The sequence below is a fragment of the Schistocerca gregaria genome, chromosome 3 (assembly GCF_023897955.1).
Source record: "Schistocerca gregaria isolate iqSchGreg1 chromosome 3, iqSchGreg1.2, whole genome shotgun sequence".
In the NCBI taxonomy this organism is placed as follows: domain Eukaryota; kingdom Metazoa; phylum Arthropoda; class Insecta; order Orthoptera; family Acrididae; genus Schistocerca; species Schistocerca gregaria.
In genome coordinates, this window is record NC_064922.1 from 529,914,218 (window position 1) to 529,931,686 (window position 17,469).

The 17,469-nt window shown below is 40.8% G+C and overlaps 1 protein-coding gene across 1 annotated transcript in view; it reads right to left on the reverse strand.

Annotated features, from left to right (window-relative positions):
* Nucleotides 1–17,469, reverse strand: part of LOC126355934 (ATPase family AAA domain-containing protein 5) — a 112,464-nt gene that overhangs the window by 62,417 nt on the left and 32,578 nt on the right. Inside the window, exons 2-3 of the mRNA XM_050006506.1 lie at nt 12,353–12,451; nt 2,243–3,684 (exon numbers count right to left, since the gene is read on the reverse strand). Coding sequence (XP_049862463.1) covers nt 2,243–3,683 — 1,441 coding nt within the window. The 5' untranslated portion in view covers nt 3,684; nt 12,353–12,451. The remainder of the gene's footprint in view (nt 1–2,242; nt 3,685–12,352; nt 12,452–17,469) is intronic.

Below are 17,469 nucleotides of genomic sequence, written 5' to 3' on the forward strand. Positions count from 1 at the left end.
ATGCTGAACACTTTGATAAGAGGCTATCGCCACGAGCACCACAGTAAAGGCTATCTGTTGCCTGGAATCCCACTGTCCCCTGATTGGACAGGTACCTATTCCTCTGTATACATGAGGAGGTTACAATTCAGACAGCAGCAGAGTGATCCCTGCATTGTTAGTGGGTGACAATCTTGAGGGTATCTGATGGCCTCTCCATGAAATGATTGGATATGGCACTGGATTTCAGGTACAAAGATAAACCCACTCTAACAGTAGGTGTAAAGGTCTCTGCAAAAGGTGCATTGATTATACACCACATAAGGTGTCCTTCCCCAAACTGCCCATAATTCTGTGAAATTTATAAAAGTGGAAGCCAAACCCTTAAAGGAGACCACCAGTAATTAAGCCAAAAAGGTTGAGGGGAAAGATTACGAAATGAGCTAAAACTATGGATGTCCTAGTAATAGCTGACACGCCAACATAAAAGTTTGACCAGATTTAAGACTCCCAACCAGTCCTTTAAGAGGTGAACTTTTTGGCACTTCTTTTACATACGTAGCAGCAACTATCTGTAAAATATTTCCATATTTCGTCAAACCATTATTTTCTATCTTAATTACCCTGTTCTCTTTCCAAGATTTTACCAGTTTCTTGCAAAACTACACCTCACACTGGTCAGTCTGATACCCCATTTGCCCATTTCCCACTCTTTGGGTACGGAAATTCTGACAAGCAAAAAAGCAATTAAATATTTATTTTTGAAAGCTAGACCTCACATTGGTCAATTTGATACTTCATTTGACAATTTTCCAATCTCCAGTTTGCTACCAATGTTCAGACAAAAACCAGTTGTGTGAGCTATAGGGAAACAAGTTTTCACTACACTCAAATATCTGATCAAAAAAGAAGCTTGACAAATTCAAGGCAAAAATATAGCATAAGAAGAGTGGAAGTACAGGTGGTTCTTTGTCTGCATGGTATGCATTTGATGTCACGAGTTTCACGTTATTTCGAGACATGCCGTAAGTAGGAGTTGACAGCGTAAACAGTGGAGTGTTCTGATGAACAAAAAGAAAACGTAAATAACAATTGTTTTCTAATTTTCAGACTTGCCCTAATGACTCCTCAAGTTGTTCTACCAAAGCACTGCACATTTCAATTACCAAGTCACTTCTTGATGTATGGTGCACTTTATAAGTACATTAAATTTCAGTACATATCATCAGTAGCTAAAAACAACAGGAGAATAACCAACTGGGTTGTAACTGGCTTACACACTCCAATATTTATATCGGTTTTAATTATTTGTAGACCAACTGCTTGTACAAGATACTCAAAATCTTATTTAACATTCTGGTAAAATCTGAAAAGGAATGTATCCAGCATCAGTTTATGAGATAAAATTTCTAAATCATTCTGCTCACTTAAAAAAAGTAAAAAATCCTGATTTCTCTTGTTCTTTCTAACTTTATTCTTTGGGTGGCATAAAAGCAGCAGAGCTGCACTCACTCCCACTAGCTCGTGTTCAGCCATTCTGTGACAATAATGTAGCCCTGTGTAAAAGCTTCTGGCCCAGAAATGTGTTGCTGGGCAGTAGTGGCCAGTAATGTTTATGTATTGCTGCAAGTCATGTGTTGCTGGACAACACTGTCAGGATGCATTGTCGGCGAAATACCTCAACATGAAATGCCAACACCATGGGAGATCCAAGAACAGAAAAAACTGAACTTGACCACGACACTAAATTACTGTCCCACGCTTAAACTAAGTAAACAACTATTTTTACTTCATTACTTTCTTTCTGATACATTTTGCTCATTGTGAGGACACAAATTAGTATCCAATGCACTAGTTCGACACTCAAGACTGAGAGTAGCTTCCCATGTCCTATGGCACACTCTTTCTTTTTACTTTCGGTTGCTTCCCCCCACCCCTCCCATTTTCGAGGCCTGTCAACTTCAACTCTGATTAATACTATTAAATTCTTCCTCTGGTGGGTTCACCCTTTTATGAAGCTGTGTTGAGGATCTTTTAAAATATACCAAGCACTATTAATGGATTATTCTAAGACTTTCATTACTTGGTTCTCTATACAACCCTTACTTCCAAATGACCTACATGCACCAACAGAAATGCTAGGGTAGAACAAGTGACAAACATACAATAAACGTATTGAAATTCTCTCTCTCTCTCAAGATCTTAAAAATTAAACAATTCTCAAAACAACACTATCAAGCAGTAAGCAGAAAAATCAACAAACCTGTACTTGACAATTCTTCATTTCCATCAGCAGTAGCATCTCTAAGACGTATTCTTAGTTTCCAACCTTTTCCGGGGGAAGAAAGTTTCTCTTTAATATCTTCATTTACTATTGATGAAACTGAAGTATTTAATTGACTGTTCTCAGCAACTGTTATTGCTTCAGCGTTTCTTGCATTAGCGCCTTCATCTTGATTTACAGATAAATCTTCACTTCCTAACACTTCAATCTCATCTGCAGCTTCAGCTGCCTGTGATGAAGCTTTTCCTTTTTTTGGCTTTTTGATTCTAAGTTTTGAGCTACTGTTCTTCCCTCTAAAAGAAGAAACAGGAGTATGCACTATGGCCTGTACTTCAATTCTGTCTGGTTTAGATTTAATATCTTGTTTTGAAACCTTACCAAAATAATTAAAAAGATTGCTTTGCCTTCTTGTCTCTTCATCTGGGGACACATTGTTGTGAAAATTATTTTGTTTTTTCTTTTTCTGTTCACAATCAGATAAGCTACTTGAAACAGTAATTTCAATTTTGTTATCTGTAGACATCTCATCACAATTTATTTCACTTTCGCTCTCTGCTGTAGATACTTTTACATTGTTAACAATACGGTCTGACTTTGTAATGGTAATATCAAGTTTTCCAAACAAGTTGTTTTTCTTCAAAGTATTTTCATCAGGCAACACAGGATTTTCTTCTAGCAGATTTCCACAGTCTGTAGACTTGATTTCATGTTTTACTGTTGGCAGAACTCTTTTGTCAGAATTGTGATCTTTATGTTGTCTTAAAGCTTTAGGAGACACTCTTAACCGCTTGGCACCACTTCTTCCTTCTGCTCTGGCAGAGTCCCCCAAATCTGCCTTTCGCTTCTTTTTCTGTTTTTGACTGGAACTTCGAGGTTCTTTAAATGCCTTTTTAGTATCTCTCTTTCCCTTTCTTTTACCACCACCACCACCACCACAATTGTCATCGTCATCATCATCATCAATAATATTATCATCATCGTCATCATCATCCACACTATCTGATTCTACAATGACATATGAATGTTTCAGTCTTTTAATTTGCTTTGATGCTGGCTTCTCAAGTGCCGCCACTCTCTTCCTTCTACCAATATTCTTCATCCTCATTTCATGAGCAACATTGTCATCTTTGCCTTTCAATAAATTGTTGGCAGTTGCATCAGCATCCTTTTCCTGAGAGGTGCTATCCTTGCAGACATTATCTGCTACATTTACCCTCTGACTTTTCTCTGATGCTTTTTTTACCACCTGAGAAGTTAATGTACAAGTTTCAGAGGATTCTTTTAATTGGATATTCAATTTAACTTTCTGTACAAAAATATGACTATTTTTACTACTACTGGTCTCCATGCTGTCTGTGACTTCAAAGCTGTTAGCACAGATCTTCTCTGGAATGTGGAAATAATCAGCTATGCTCTTCATCCTGAAATCAAAATTGAGATACTATTATTTCAATTAAACATATGCACATGTGTCAAACATAGGCATGTGTGTTATCAAACAAACAACTGAATACACCATCTGTCCAAAAAGATCCAAAACTTAGTTTATTCCTTATGTATAAGTGACACATGCTACAGCGGCAGCTGTACCCAACAGATGGGCATTCAATGAGTCAGTTGTGAGCAGGTAACATTAAGTAGTGGTCACGCAGCAATAATGTGTCAACAATGTCATGTCACTTATTACAATAGAGCAACAGCTCTAAGCCAAGTATTCAAGACATCTCCAGAAGGTTATTAAAGAAAAAGAGAGAGGGAGAGAGAGAGAGAGAGAGAGAGAGAGAGAGAGAGAGAGAGAGAGAGAGAGAGAGAGAGACAGCTTGACTCCCACACAAAAACAGCAATGCATGGACGCCTGCCTTGATTTGACTGAAATTAAAAACCCGGACAGTTCCTTTCTGCAAAATATCGTTACATGTGACAAGACTGTATCAGTATGAACTACCACAAGACAACTAAGTTTAGAAATTCACTTTAATGACATAACCAACATTCAACTCAATGTGATGCGCAAATTGAATAAGAAGGACTTTTCTGACTGTTTTGCATGAATTTATGAATGGCCTGTGTTTTGTACTCTAATTTGGAGGGGCAGCACTATACACAGCACCTGAACCATTAAAATCACTACCTTAACTTCTCTCCATTTTTATTAATCCAGTCTTGAAACTTTTTGGACTGACAGGGTAGAACAAATGCTTTCAACAACAGAAACATAGGGGTCTAACATGAGAGTAAAGAAATAATATCACAATTTCATTTTCAGAAAATAAAATTGCATTCATTTTGTGTGAGCATTCAAAAAAATTTAAAATCCAATAACAGAGAAATTTCCTTTGTTTCACTTGCTATGTCAGTACTGTTATACATCTACCTTAACAAATGGCATATCCTCCTTTTACACAAATCAACTCGTGTGTATGATCGTCACACAAAAACCGTTATGGACTTGAATCAAATCATGAAGAAAATGTCCTTTTTTTTCTTCTGTATTTGTTATTGATATAACAGGGTCTACTAATTATGGGTAAACAGCCTAACATCAAGTCAACATTGTTCTACAACCAGGTACCTCCTCATTTCAGCACGTACTGAACAATTAACATTGGAATAATTTCCTCTATATATTGTGCACACTTTAAGCAGCCAATACTATGAGGGCTATGCCAGAAGTTTTTAGCAGCCCGTAAACCATAAGGCGGAGGACAATGGGGTTGTTTTCATTCGAAACAGAGACGTTTTTCGACCTTGGGACGTGCGCGCGCAGCCCCTGGCTAGCGGTGATCCCACCACAGCGCGGTAAGAAAGCACAGGCAGTGCAGAGTCAGAGACGGGGCAGGATGGAGCTGTCACGGCGCGACTTTCGCGCTATGATTTTTTACAATTATGAAAAGGGTTTAAGTGCCGAAGAATGCCATTCTTCTTTGCTGAGTGTTTTTGGTGAAGCTTCCCCTTCTAGGGCCACAGTTGGAAATTGATTTCGCAAGTTTTCGAAGGATCGGCAGTCAATTGAACATGAACCTCATCCCAGTCGGCCAGCAACAGCTCTGACTCCTGAAAACATTAATGCTGCGAGGAAAATGATCAAAGAAGATTGTGGATCTTACATTTTGCAACATTGAAGGGACCCTAAATATTGGATCAACAGCAGCACAGACCATCGTTCATAGTCACTTAGGCCTTACTAAGAGATGTGCCCATTGTGTGACATATTCCCTGACACAAAGCCAAAAGGAGGCGAGAGTGGACTGGTGTCGTTTCATGCTCGAAAAATTCAATGGAGGGAAGTCCCAAGACACCTACAATATCGTCACAGGTGATGAAACGTGGGTCTACCATTATGATCCTGAAACAAAGGGACAATCTTCTGTGTGGTGCTTCCCAGGGGAGAAACCATCCACAAAAGTTCGATGAAGCCGGAGCTCTGGAAAAGAGATGGTGACTACTTTTTTCACAAAGATCAGGCATCTCACCTCTGTGACCTTGGACACACGCCGTACAGTCAATGCTGAATGGTACATGAACGATTATCTTCCAAAAGTCATCGCCACATGGAAGTTCAAAAATGGTTCAAATGGCTCTGAGCACTATGGGAGTTAACATCTGAGGTCATCAGTCCCCTAGAACTTAGAATTACTTAAACCTAACTAACCTAAGAACATCACACACATCCATGCCCGAGGCAGGATTCGAACCTGCGACCATAGAAGTTACGCGGTTCCAGACTGAAGCGCCTAGAACCGCTCGGCGACATCGGCCGGCCCACATGGAAGTCACAGCATCCAAAGTCCAAGAGTGGGCACCTTCTGCTGCATCACGACAATGCATCTGCGCAGAGGTCTGCCCGAACGACGCATCTGCGCAGAGGTCTGCCCAAACGATGGACTTTCTGGAGACGGAAAAAGTGCGAGTGTTACCCCATCCCCCCTACTCACCTGACCTGGCCCCCTGTGACTTGTTTCTGTTCCCTACGACTAAGGAAAAAAATTTGAGGGCAGCGGTTTTCACCAGATGAAGAGGCCATTACAGCGTACGAGAGAGCACTAAGTGACATCGCAAAAGACTCTTGGACTGACATTTTCTAAGTGGTTTCAGAGAATGGAAAAATATATACATGCTAATGGAGAGTATTTTGAAAAGTTGTAAATGTTTTTTTGCAAATAAATGTTTTTTCACATACACTGCTAAAAACTTTCGGCACAGCCCTCTAAACATTACCTTCATGCTGAAGACAGTGTTGTTTTATTGAATGTAGCCCATTACAGTCAACTAACTTAACTTCAGAAAGTAACCTACACTTGTCATCCTGTGCTATGCAACAAGCATTGCCAGAAGAGGGTACATGCTCTAGGTTTCTGGCAGACGCAGTTCTGCTACAGTACAGGTAACAGGTGCATTACAGTGTGCGATTAAAACTGCATGGCAACTGGAAACATACTTCAAAGCTGAATTATGTAAGACAGTATGATTCTTGTGGGCAAAACGTTTAAACTGTACACAGACCCACCGTGAAATTTTAGTGGCAGTTGTCTTCTGTCAGTATATAGAACACATACAGCTAAAACATGCTGGACCGGAAGTGGTACACTACAAACTTCATGGACTGGTTTATGTTCCCACTGGAGGAAGAAACCTTGTGTTACGGAGCAATGGCCTCTTTCAGACAATGAGATGGCAGTATGCACTGGGATAACACATCGAAGTACAACATACCTACAGACTTATTTTGTCTGTTGTATAATTTCCCTGTATCCTGATATGACATGATACCCAGTGAAAAACCAACTCCTTGCCTAGGTGTTGGATCCACATTAAGGTGTCCTGGATGATCTGAATCATCTTGTCTACTACTGGAAACATTTGGTGTACTGCTTGTAGTGCACTGAGGAAGTCAGAACAGATGAGGCACTTTGTTCTGTGATACCTCTGTATCCACTCTAATGCTGCCGTAACTTCACATAACTGCAAATCATAATCTGTAAATTGTTCTGGATGGAGTGATCAAACAATCCTATCAGGGCACCAGTGGAACAACTTAGTGCCTTCCTTTACTGGGAACCACCTGTACATGTAATGATAAAACTATAGCACATACTTTTAGCTGAAGAAAACAGATTTGTAAAAAAAAAAAATTAATCTACAGTATAAGTCTTCTTCTTTTATGTCAAGTTTAAAATTACTTTGGGCCTCTGACGACACCAAAGTGGCAGTGCCTTTCATGCCTTTCGGATGTTTCTTAAGTTCAGATCTGTGTGACAGTTGGAAGCATGTATCCTGAATGGCTTGATGGCATGTAGCCAATTCCTGAATAATGTGGGAGTCCACACTAAATGTCAATAACTTGGAAAATGCAAAGATTTCCAGGGACTATCAAGCCAGGAAGATGCGCCACCAAATTCTGAATGGGAGTTGACCAGCCTCTACACACAGAACAAACTGAGTTGGCCTGATAGGCTCCTGTCAATATCTGAATGTCCTCATGGTGGACAGCATCCATCATCTTGAGGTAGGAGGCATTTACTGATTGATAAACCACACTGTCATAATCTAATCATGCTCTGAAAAATACAGAAGATGGGACCCGACAGCTCCCCATAGCTTTCCGCCAAGGCAATTGAAAATATTCAATGATATGATGCTCTTTGTTTGCCCAAAAGATGCACATTGTCCTTAAGATTAAAAACATTGGTCCCCCATTTAACAAGACTTCTCTGGTGAGAACCTAAACCTGTGTTATTGACATAAATTTCCGGCCTCCTGATGGTCAACTGCAGTTGCCTCATTGTCAGTGACTGGAAGAAGAATAGAAGATCACAAAGTCACATACAAAGAACTGATAACAGGGCTTTTGACTGCAGAGGAGACACAATTGATAGCTATTGTGAACAGTGCAGCACTGACAAGGAGACCAGACCTACAGTCAATCAGATTTTCATAATTTTTTTATTTCTGGTATGTGAAGTTCAGAACTTTAATATCAATCAGTGAAAGCTGTTCGATGCAACTGTCAAAAATTCTAGAGAAAACAGACATTAAAGCTTTCCGAGGATCTTCAGTTCACTAAAATTAAAGTAACTTTCACTATGGGCTGCATGACCCACTCAGCAGTAATGGTAAATGGTAATCAGGCATTCAATGGATGGCTGGTTTGACTTTTGCTATGGTCTTTCATTTCATTCTATTTTTTTGTTTATTTCGAATACCTACATCATTTAAATATAAAATTCATGAAATATATGATAATTAACACACATCTAATAAATAATCATATTTTCTCAAAAATACACTACTTCATGTTTTTAATTACAAATCACACACACAGCAAATACAAATTCTGAATTATAAATATTTTATAAAAGATTATTAATAAAGATTGTTTAAATTATTAACAATCTGATAAAATATCAATGATTAAGAATTTATATTTGCAATCTAAGTGATATGTAATTAGAAAAAAGAGGCAGCACATTTTTCATTAAAAAAATCGTTATATGTATTAATTAGCATATATTTCATTACTATTATATTTAAATGATGTAGATATTCGACCAGAACAAAGAAGACCATAATAAGACCCGAACCAGTGCTCTAACGATAACTCAATTACCCATCTCCAACACTGCCCAATGAGATATGCAGCCAGTCATGACATTCACCTGAATTTTATTGAGTTAAAATCCATAAAAATCTTCAAGAGAGATTTTCTTGGGAATTATTCACAGTTGCTTGAATCTGCTTTGGCTAAGTGATATTCGAGTTCTGAACTTCATGTACCACAGATATGAAAAACAACAAAAATGTATTTAGCCAAATGGTCTCCTTGGGGATCTAATTCTCAACAAAGCAGTCGGACAAGATATCATAAAAGTGATAGTGAAAGCATTTTTCCTTGAGGAAGGATTGAATAAGAAGTAGCAGATATTCATGTAATTGCCATTCATGAAGGTAGTGAAGGAAGTTGTACGTCCAAGCCTTGAACAGATCTAACTGAAACAAGAAAGGAACTGGTCTTTGGCTGCAGAGTTTGATGTAGTGTGGTATAACGAGTCTGATCTGGTCCTGGAGTATGTCTTTGGCTGCTGTGAGAGCTGATTCCATTTCCCACATGGAGAACAGAAGATTGTAGAGCTGTTCATAGCACAAGAAAAGACAGAGCCTCCTCATCTTCACAATTCTACGGAACATCTGAATCTGATGAGTTTGTCTGAATGACGAAGTTACGTTAAAAAATGTTCAGCTAAATTTGAGCCATGTCTTTGGGCAAGCCCATCAAGATGCCATTCCTCAAAAAGGCTGTAAGGGACAGTGTACCTTCATTGCCTGAAATCTTTCTCACTGATTCCCAAATGTGTGTAGTGAAAGTGGACCGATTAATGGATGTCACAAATTCCTTCCAGGATTTCCTCTTCCGTTCTTTTATCACTTGCCTTGTTGTTGTTCCCACAATCCAGAAAACATGAAGGTTTTCTGTTGCTGGACAATGTTTGAACTTCTGCAAAGTTGCATGCCTGGCTCTGATTGCTGAGTGGCATTCTTCATTCGACCAAGAGACACGTCATCATCTGAGGTGGTTGCTAGACTACGGAATGGATTTGGCAGCACTTTGGTGGATTACATGGGTAATATGGTCCACCCCTGGGCATTTCACTGTTGTTCACAGACGGCATTCCAACTGTATTGTACCCAATTTGCCTTCTGAAGCATCCACCTTTTGTGGACTTCTGTCTATCACTGACCTATTCACCAAGTGGATCCACAATGGAAACTGGTTGTTCAAGTACAAATCTGTGCCCACTTCCCACTGTACCGTCTGTAAGAGCTAGAAAACAGAAGCAGAAGTCAAATGCAGAAGACAACCCTGTAGCAATAGAAAAATGTGTGATCTGACTGGTGTACAAAAGGGATATACCGTCTAAATGGATAAGTCGCTCAATGATTTGACCCCAGGGGCATCTGGTAGCTGAGCCCTACAGCATGTTGTGTGCACTGAAAGTCACTCATTAGGAGTAATGGGCAGATAGGGGAGAGGGGGTGGGTGCCTAGAAAAGCTCTGTCGGTACACTTTCATTGAGCAAATCATGTGATGCACGGTACAAAGAACACACAGCAATCTCAGCAACTGTGAGAATATAATCTGCAACTGCTTGTAAGTCAGTGGGAAGGGGAACTGGAGAGGATGGTACCTGTCATTGACAAAAACAACCAGCTCATCCTTAGCTCTTTCTTCGGTAAGACTGTCCTCCTCAAAGGGGTGGTAGTCTCTTAACATTGGCATGTTAGTGACTCTAAAATGAATTTCTTGTAAGCAGATACAGAATGGTCTCTCGTGGGCCAAGAGCAATTCTTCCAAATGTGACTGGAAACCATTTAAGTTCCACTGCAGCATAGGAGTCCCTATGGGAGCAGCTGATCACTGCATTACTCTCTCTCGGTGGTGGTGATTTATTCAAGCAGTCAGGGTAATACTAGATGGAGCCTGGCTCTGGTTCCTCCATATGGATATCAGTATCATTTGGCTGCATAGGTAAAGGGAACAGCTTATTGAACCTCTGCTGTTGTGCACTGGTATGTAGCTGAGGTTCCAAATCCTTTGCTGACGACTTCCAAATGGTTTCAGTATCACGTACAGCTTTTCCCCCTGCGGGTGCATTGATAAGTGCATGTATTTGTACTTGATTCTGAGGTCTGGCTTTGTGTGGAGGCATCACTTTTTTAACGAGTGGCTTTGTAAGGGTCGGTGCAGACGTAACAAATCCCGGAGATTGCACTCCTTTACAAGCTCTTTTAGCTTCAGTTACCACTGACCAGAATCTCAAAGTTGTCTTAACTGACCTGCTCTTGCCAAAGTAAAAGTGGTGTCTGCCAAACATGCGATTCTACATGACCGTTTGAAGTTAAGTTCTCACATCTCCATCGTATCTACTATCACAACTTGGTTACAATCTACATATTTATACATTCTTGCTACACCCTATCCATAAGTAGCCAATGCTATTACTAAATTAAGACAATTGTTGGTGCAATTTCTCAAAATTAGAAATGACATTTGTCCATCAAGAGTGCAAAATCTTCAATCATTTTTTTCTTTTTATTTATTTACTTACTATACAACAGTTAGTGTGACAATTTTAATTGTATGACAAAATCATAATAACAAGTTAAAGCCAGCCCCATACTTAGGGAATACACATTACACAGATGCTACACTCCTGCACTGTAGTCCTGCGCAAGGTCTTAGCAAAAGAGATTTACTGTTGCTTTCCCCAATCTTTTACATAGGTTAGGTGTGCATCTGCATCATTCGCATGACTGTGATGAATGCTTGTCCAGCATAATGTGTTGTTACACAATTGGAAGAAACTGGGTGAAATGCAATGTCTGCACATAGCCTACTCATATTTAATAGCAGCAAGGGGTGGTTTAGTTTAGTGTCTCCTGGTCCTTCCAATCGGCTGACCATCATTGACAGAGTAACATGCCCTCACTTCACAAGGCATTGCAGAAATGTATGCAATTTAACCCAGGACATTGGTGCAAAGTCTTTTGATCAGGAACTGTATGCCACCACCTCTTCTCTTCTTGATGTCCACATATCAGCAACAGAAATTTCTACTACCTCCATGTCAAGTGCCAATACACAGGTGTGTGTGTTGGGAATTTTGGCTATGGAGGTGGACATCAAAATATTGGATGTATAAAAAGGAAACGTTTTCTTAAAACTAGAAGTGAACTCCATTATCAGGCCCTAAGGATCAGATGATGACAACCAGTTGTGTGTTATGCTCTGCCGTATGGCATAATGCAGATGCCGTATGGAGAGGCACGAAGTCAGCACACCACACATCTGGTCACTGTCGATATCCATATCTTGGAGTCACTATTTCTCATTCAAGTAGCTGTTCAGCTGAGATCATGAGACAGTGTAGGCCCCTTTCAGATCCTTCCAGGAAGGAAAAATCCCTCAAAATACTGGGAATTGGACCTGGGTCCTTTGCACGAGTGTCATTCACACTGCCAACTTAACTACTTAGCAGACAAACATTATAAAATATATAATTACAAACATTGCACTATTTTATCTGACAGTACCTTGTTATGTTTATAGCTGGCTTATTACGATGGACAAAAGGCAGAACATCTTAAGTAGAGCACTTTTTTCTTCTTTGTTAGTATTTGGGATGCACATACCTGAAACAGATTCCCAATATTTCCACATTAGACATTATAGAAAACATTCTTTTAGCAAGAAAGCAAAGCTGTAAAAATTTAACATCAGATTCTAGTTCCATGTGGCATCATCTTGTTCAATACGAGGTAATGTATCTATCAAAGTCCAAAACCAATACACAAAGATTTAATAAAATCCAACTGAAACAAAGCTTAATTGTTCGTTTTATTTGATGAGAGTATTAATACATTTTGGTATAACATGAAAAAATCCATTATCTGTGTACAAAAACTGGGTCATTTTAATTTTGTTTGAAGGGTAAAAATAGAGTTTTTAGCTGTGGAATGCTATTGCTTACGTCTGCAAACAGCACACTCGTGATGGTTGCAGCATAGTGCGTTGATAGTCAGTTGGTTGGGGGGGGGGGGGGGAGTCAGGGGGGGAGGGTTGGGAGGGGGGAGGAGGGGGGAGGAGGGAGAGGGGGAGAGGGGGAGAGGGGGAGGGGGGGAGAGGGGGAGGGAGGGAGGGAGGGAGGGAGGGAGGGAGGGAGGGAGGGAGAGAGAGAGAGAGAGAGAGAGAGAGAGAGAGAGAGAGAGAGAGAGAGAGAAGCTAGGAGAATTTAGCTGCAATGGATGTAATCAATGGCTTACGTTCAATTCTTCAGGAGAGTTGCTGTTTCCATTTTATGCATGATATTTAAACAAGTCCAGCCATCTTCTTCAGAAGCTGTGAGTTGTGGCGTTGCAACCCTGGACTCAAAACCGTCAGGTCAATTGACCAAATATTGTACACAAAATGGAAAAACAACTTGGCTGAACACCCAGAAGCATATAATTAATCAAGCATGCAGAAAAAAACCTGACAGATCACAACAGATATTTCACCACTCATTGGTATACTGAAGGAGAATGGCCAGATTAAATTACATGTTCATCACTTAAGTAGGTAGTTGTGCTCACATTTATGCATACAAGAAACAACAGCTACACACACCTCCACAACTGCACAAATGAACTTTCTTAATTGCTGGTGCTACTATTTGCATGGCCCAAATAGAACTTCATATGGCAAAACCATTCACTTAGTTGATTTTAATATCAAAATATAGTCTCTTGCACTTATCGTGCAGATATATAGGCAGTGTTTAAATTGTTGTATCCAGTCACTGCTGTTCCCTCTGTTGTTCAGTAGTAACTTCAAAAATTATTAGGAATTCAATAACAATTATCAACACTGACACCAGATTACGTCAACCATGACAAAAACACATTTTGTGTCTGTAAATAGTAGTATTTTATAAAAGGAAGTCCATACATATGCAGCTATATCCACAACAGGCCAAACAGATAAACAGATTAGGAAATAATCATAGTATTTATGTATCACAATCACTGTTGTCCTTGCATTTTAAGTTCTGACAAGTACAAATATCTAATCAACGATGAAATTGTTGGAGAATGTAGTATGGTAATACTACAGCAACTGCTCAATATTTTAAGCTGCTGAGGAATGGGACAGATTTTAAACAGGATATTTCTGAATCAGGTCTAGTTCCTTAGAGCATTTCCACACCACCTCATTAGGAAGAATAATGTCAAAGAAACTATAATTAGATGATGACTATGTGTTAGCTGCACAAAAATGGTCAGTAACAATTCTAGCATGTATGAATGACAGGAAATTTAGATGAGACAGTAAAATGCAACCAATAATATCCAGTTTCCTCTGCAGAGTATCCACTTTGGCAGGCTCCTTTTGAGGACTATTCTTTCAGAAGGAAAGTATCTGATTTTGATGCAATGGTACCTAAACATTTCACATTATTTTTTAGAGCTGACCGGAGAAGGTCCACTCTCAAGCTATCATTTGAATGTAAAGTTGCAATTGAAATTTCATGACTGAGTAGGAATCTAACCTGGATTTTCTGCTTCTTGTGAGCAGTCGCCTAAACCATTAGCACATCCAAGTGCATCCATGTTTGAATAAAGGATGAGCGAGCATGGTTTATCCTGCTACAAGGGGTATACATGAAATTTAATTTAGGTCTGTTAGGTGTTAATATTCCCTGGAAGTCCACTAATACCACAAAGTGTGTTAGAAGCAAGTACACTAGTGTCTTACACATGTGCTTAGGAAGAGCACCAAAATCTGAGCAAGGCTGACAAAAATGGTGTGCAGCATGTGTCCTATAATACTGTTTCACTCCAGAAACCACCCTTCCCAGTAATATGTGGATTGTCTTGAGTTTGAGATTCTTTGGACAGAACTCTGTAACATTCTTGCGATCCTCAATTATCACAAAACACAATATGTTGCCATTACATCTAATGGTTGTTAGTGAAGACAGTCCAGAGTCTACAGACTGGCTGCACTGACCAGCTAGCCCAAAAGGCAATTATTTATGTACACACATTTCACAGATCCCCAATGTGAGTTTTTCATTATAATGTAGGACGAATCAGCTCCAGTATTACAAAGGATATTAGTATAAATGAAGGTTTATGTACTAGTAAAAATTATCTCAATATTGAACAGACAATAACAATTACTTAGAAACATTTTGGCACTATGTCATTAACTTTATTAGATTATGAGCTTTCTACAGTTCTACAAAAAACTGAGGCTTCGAGACAAAGGAGTTCCCATCAACTCTTGTACATACAAGGTACCGGGGCGAATAAGGTTCGCTGCCATTCTTAGCCTGGCATTCCTCCCTTGGTGAGGCCAGGGAGGGGAACAATTTAGGATCATACTTTCTTGCATTGTACAGAGACTTTGAACACTTAAGAGACTGCTGGCATTTGATCACCAGCAAGTGATGACGAGGTACGCTTCATCGTGCATTATACCCCCTGATGCCACCCACTCCAACCAGGGGCCCTCACCACCTGGCAAGATGGCCATTGCCGGGAGTCCCAATGCCCCAGGATGGCGGGCATCTACTCCCTGGCATACGTGGGGGGTTAACGGTGGAGGTATCAACAGAGCGATCCCTGTGTACTCGGGGCTACAACCAATAGCGTACATGATGGCCCCATCACAACGGACTGGCTACCGTAATGGATACGAGGTGCAAAGAATTCCATGGTCCTCATCAGTGCAGAAAATGACACTGCATAGTGGGTGGAGGAAAACGCACCCAGGAAGGTATCCTCACTCAAGAGATGGAGGATGAGCAGGACTGCAATGCCATGATGAGAAAGTGGGCTACAGATCTCAATGCACAATGAACACGATGCCATGTAAGGCGCCCTTCCCCAACCGGCTCGCTCTTGTGGAAAATTTTTAAAAATGGAGGTCAAACCCTATAGGAGACCATCACATAAAGGCTGAAAGGATTGAGACTCCTTTTAGTCACCTCTTACAATAGGCATGAATACCTCGGGCCTATTCTAACCCCTGGGCCCGCACGGAGGAGGGGGGGGGGGGGGGGGGAGGATGAGGATGATGCACCTTCAGTAATAAGAACTCCCTTGCTCAGTATGTTGAGCGTCTCACCAAGGTCTTCACAGACAGGCACTATACCCTAGATACATCCCACAAACAGATCTCCCGTGCCATTTCCCCACACATGTCCAATCCTCCCACCACCCCGAGGAGACAGACACAAAAAAGGGTGCTCCCTTAGACATCCAGTATGACCCCGGACTGGAACAACCGAACCACATCCTCTGCCAGGGCTTTGATTACCTATCATAACACCTGGAGGCAGACAAAAAAAAGGGTGCTACCTTCACCACCCAGTACGATCCTGGACTGGAACAACTGAATTACATCCCCCAGGGCTTTGATTACCGATCATGTCCTGAATTGAGGAACATCCGACCCGGGATCCTTCCCACCTCTTCCCAAGCGGTGTTCCATCGCCCACACAACCTCCACAACATCCCAGTCCTTCCCTATGCAACTTCCAACCCCAGCCCTTTGCCACAACAACAACACTCCGGCATACAGTGTTCATCTCTCTCCCCACCCGTACAATACTATCCCTTCGCCTTTCCTTTCCCTTCTCTTCCCTTCCCTTCCAGATTGCTGCTAGCATCCTATGTGATAGTTGTATTTTGGTCCGAGCTGCCAGAGTTGGTGGTCATAAGTGCATGAGGTGTGGTTGCTTGTTTGTATGAATGGTGTGTGTTTCTTTTGTTGATGAATGCTGTGGTCGAAAGCTTTGTGGCTGCAACTTATCATTCTTCTTTACAGTAAGTAGCCAATCCATCTCTTCCTTCACTGCTGATATTCCTACCTGGAGTTTCCACAGTTTGATTTTGCAGAAGGGTTAATGGCACACACATTACCTAACAGTGGAGGTAATCCATTTGTCTTGTTTTAAGGTCACTACATACACTATTTCTTTCTTAGTTAAAGGAGTCGTTTACAACAAAACTGTTGGGGCATTAGTTTCAGGCAGCCAACTTCAGCAAGGCAAGGCATATGCTGGCTAACCACCTACACAATTTTGCAGTTGGGCACTGCAATGCTGGCACAACATTCTGCAACGCATCAGTCTACTGTACTGGTGGGTTGCATTGCTAAATGCTGTAACATACTGCAACACTTTACAACTAGCTACTTGACCCCCCATATCACATCACACATGGCCAGGGCAGGTATATATGCCTCAATTCAGCCAGTAGCTTAATTCCATTGGCACCACACACTTGTCTGGCACATTTTCTATGCTAGTCACCTATCGGATGTACAGCCAAGCAGCTACATCATCATCATCAAGCACCACTGTCAACTAGGCAGAACAACTGGTCTGTGAGCTGTCAGGTAGCTCTTATAGTATTGGGCTTCAAACTGGTAACACCTAAGTGAGGCCTCTCACAGGATACCAACCTTTGAGGGTACTGAGTTAAATTTAGGGCATCTGCACACCCCTCTAAACAGTTTTAGGCTGTGGGCAGAGAAAGCCAAGACCTCCATAAGCATGCTGTGCTGCAGAGGAGACACCCATCTTGCGTCAGGAAGGCACTGGTGCTGCCAGCCACAGATACCCTGTCTCAACAGTCTGCTGCCTCACTGAACTCACTGCTGC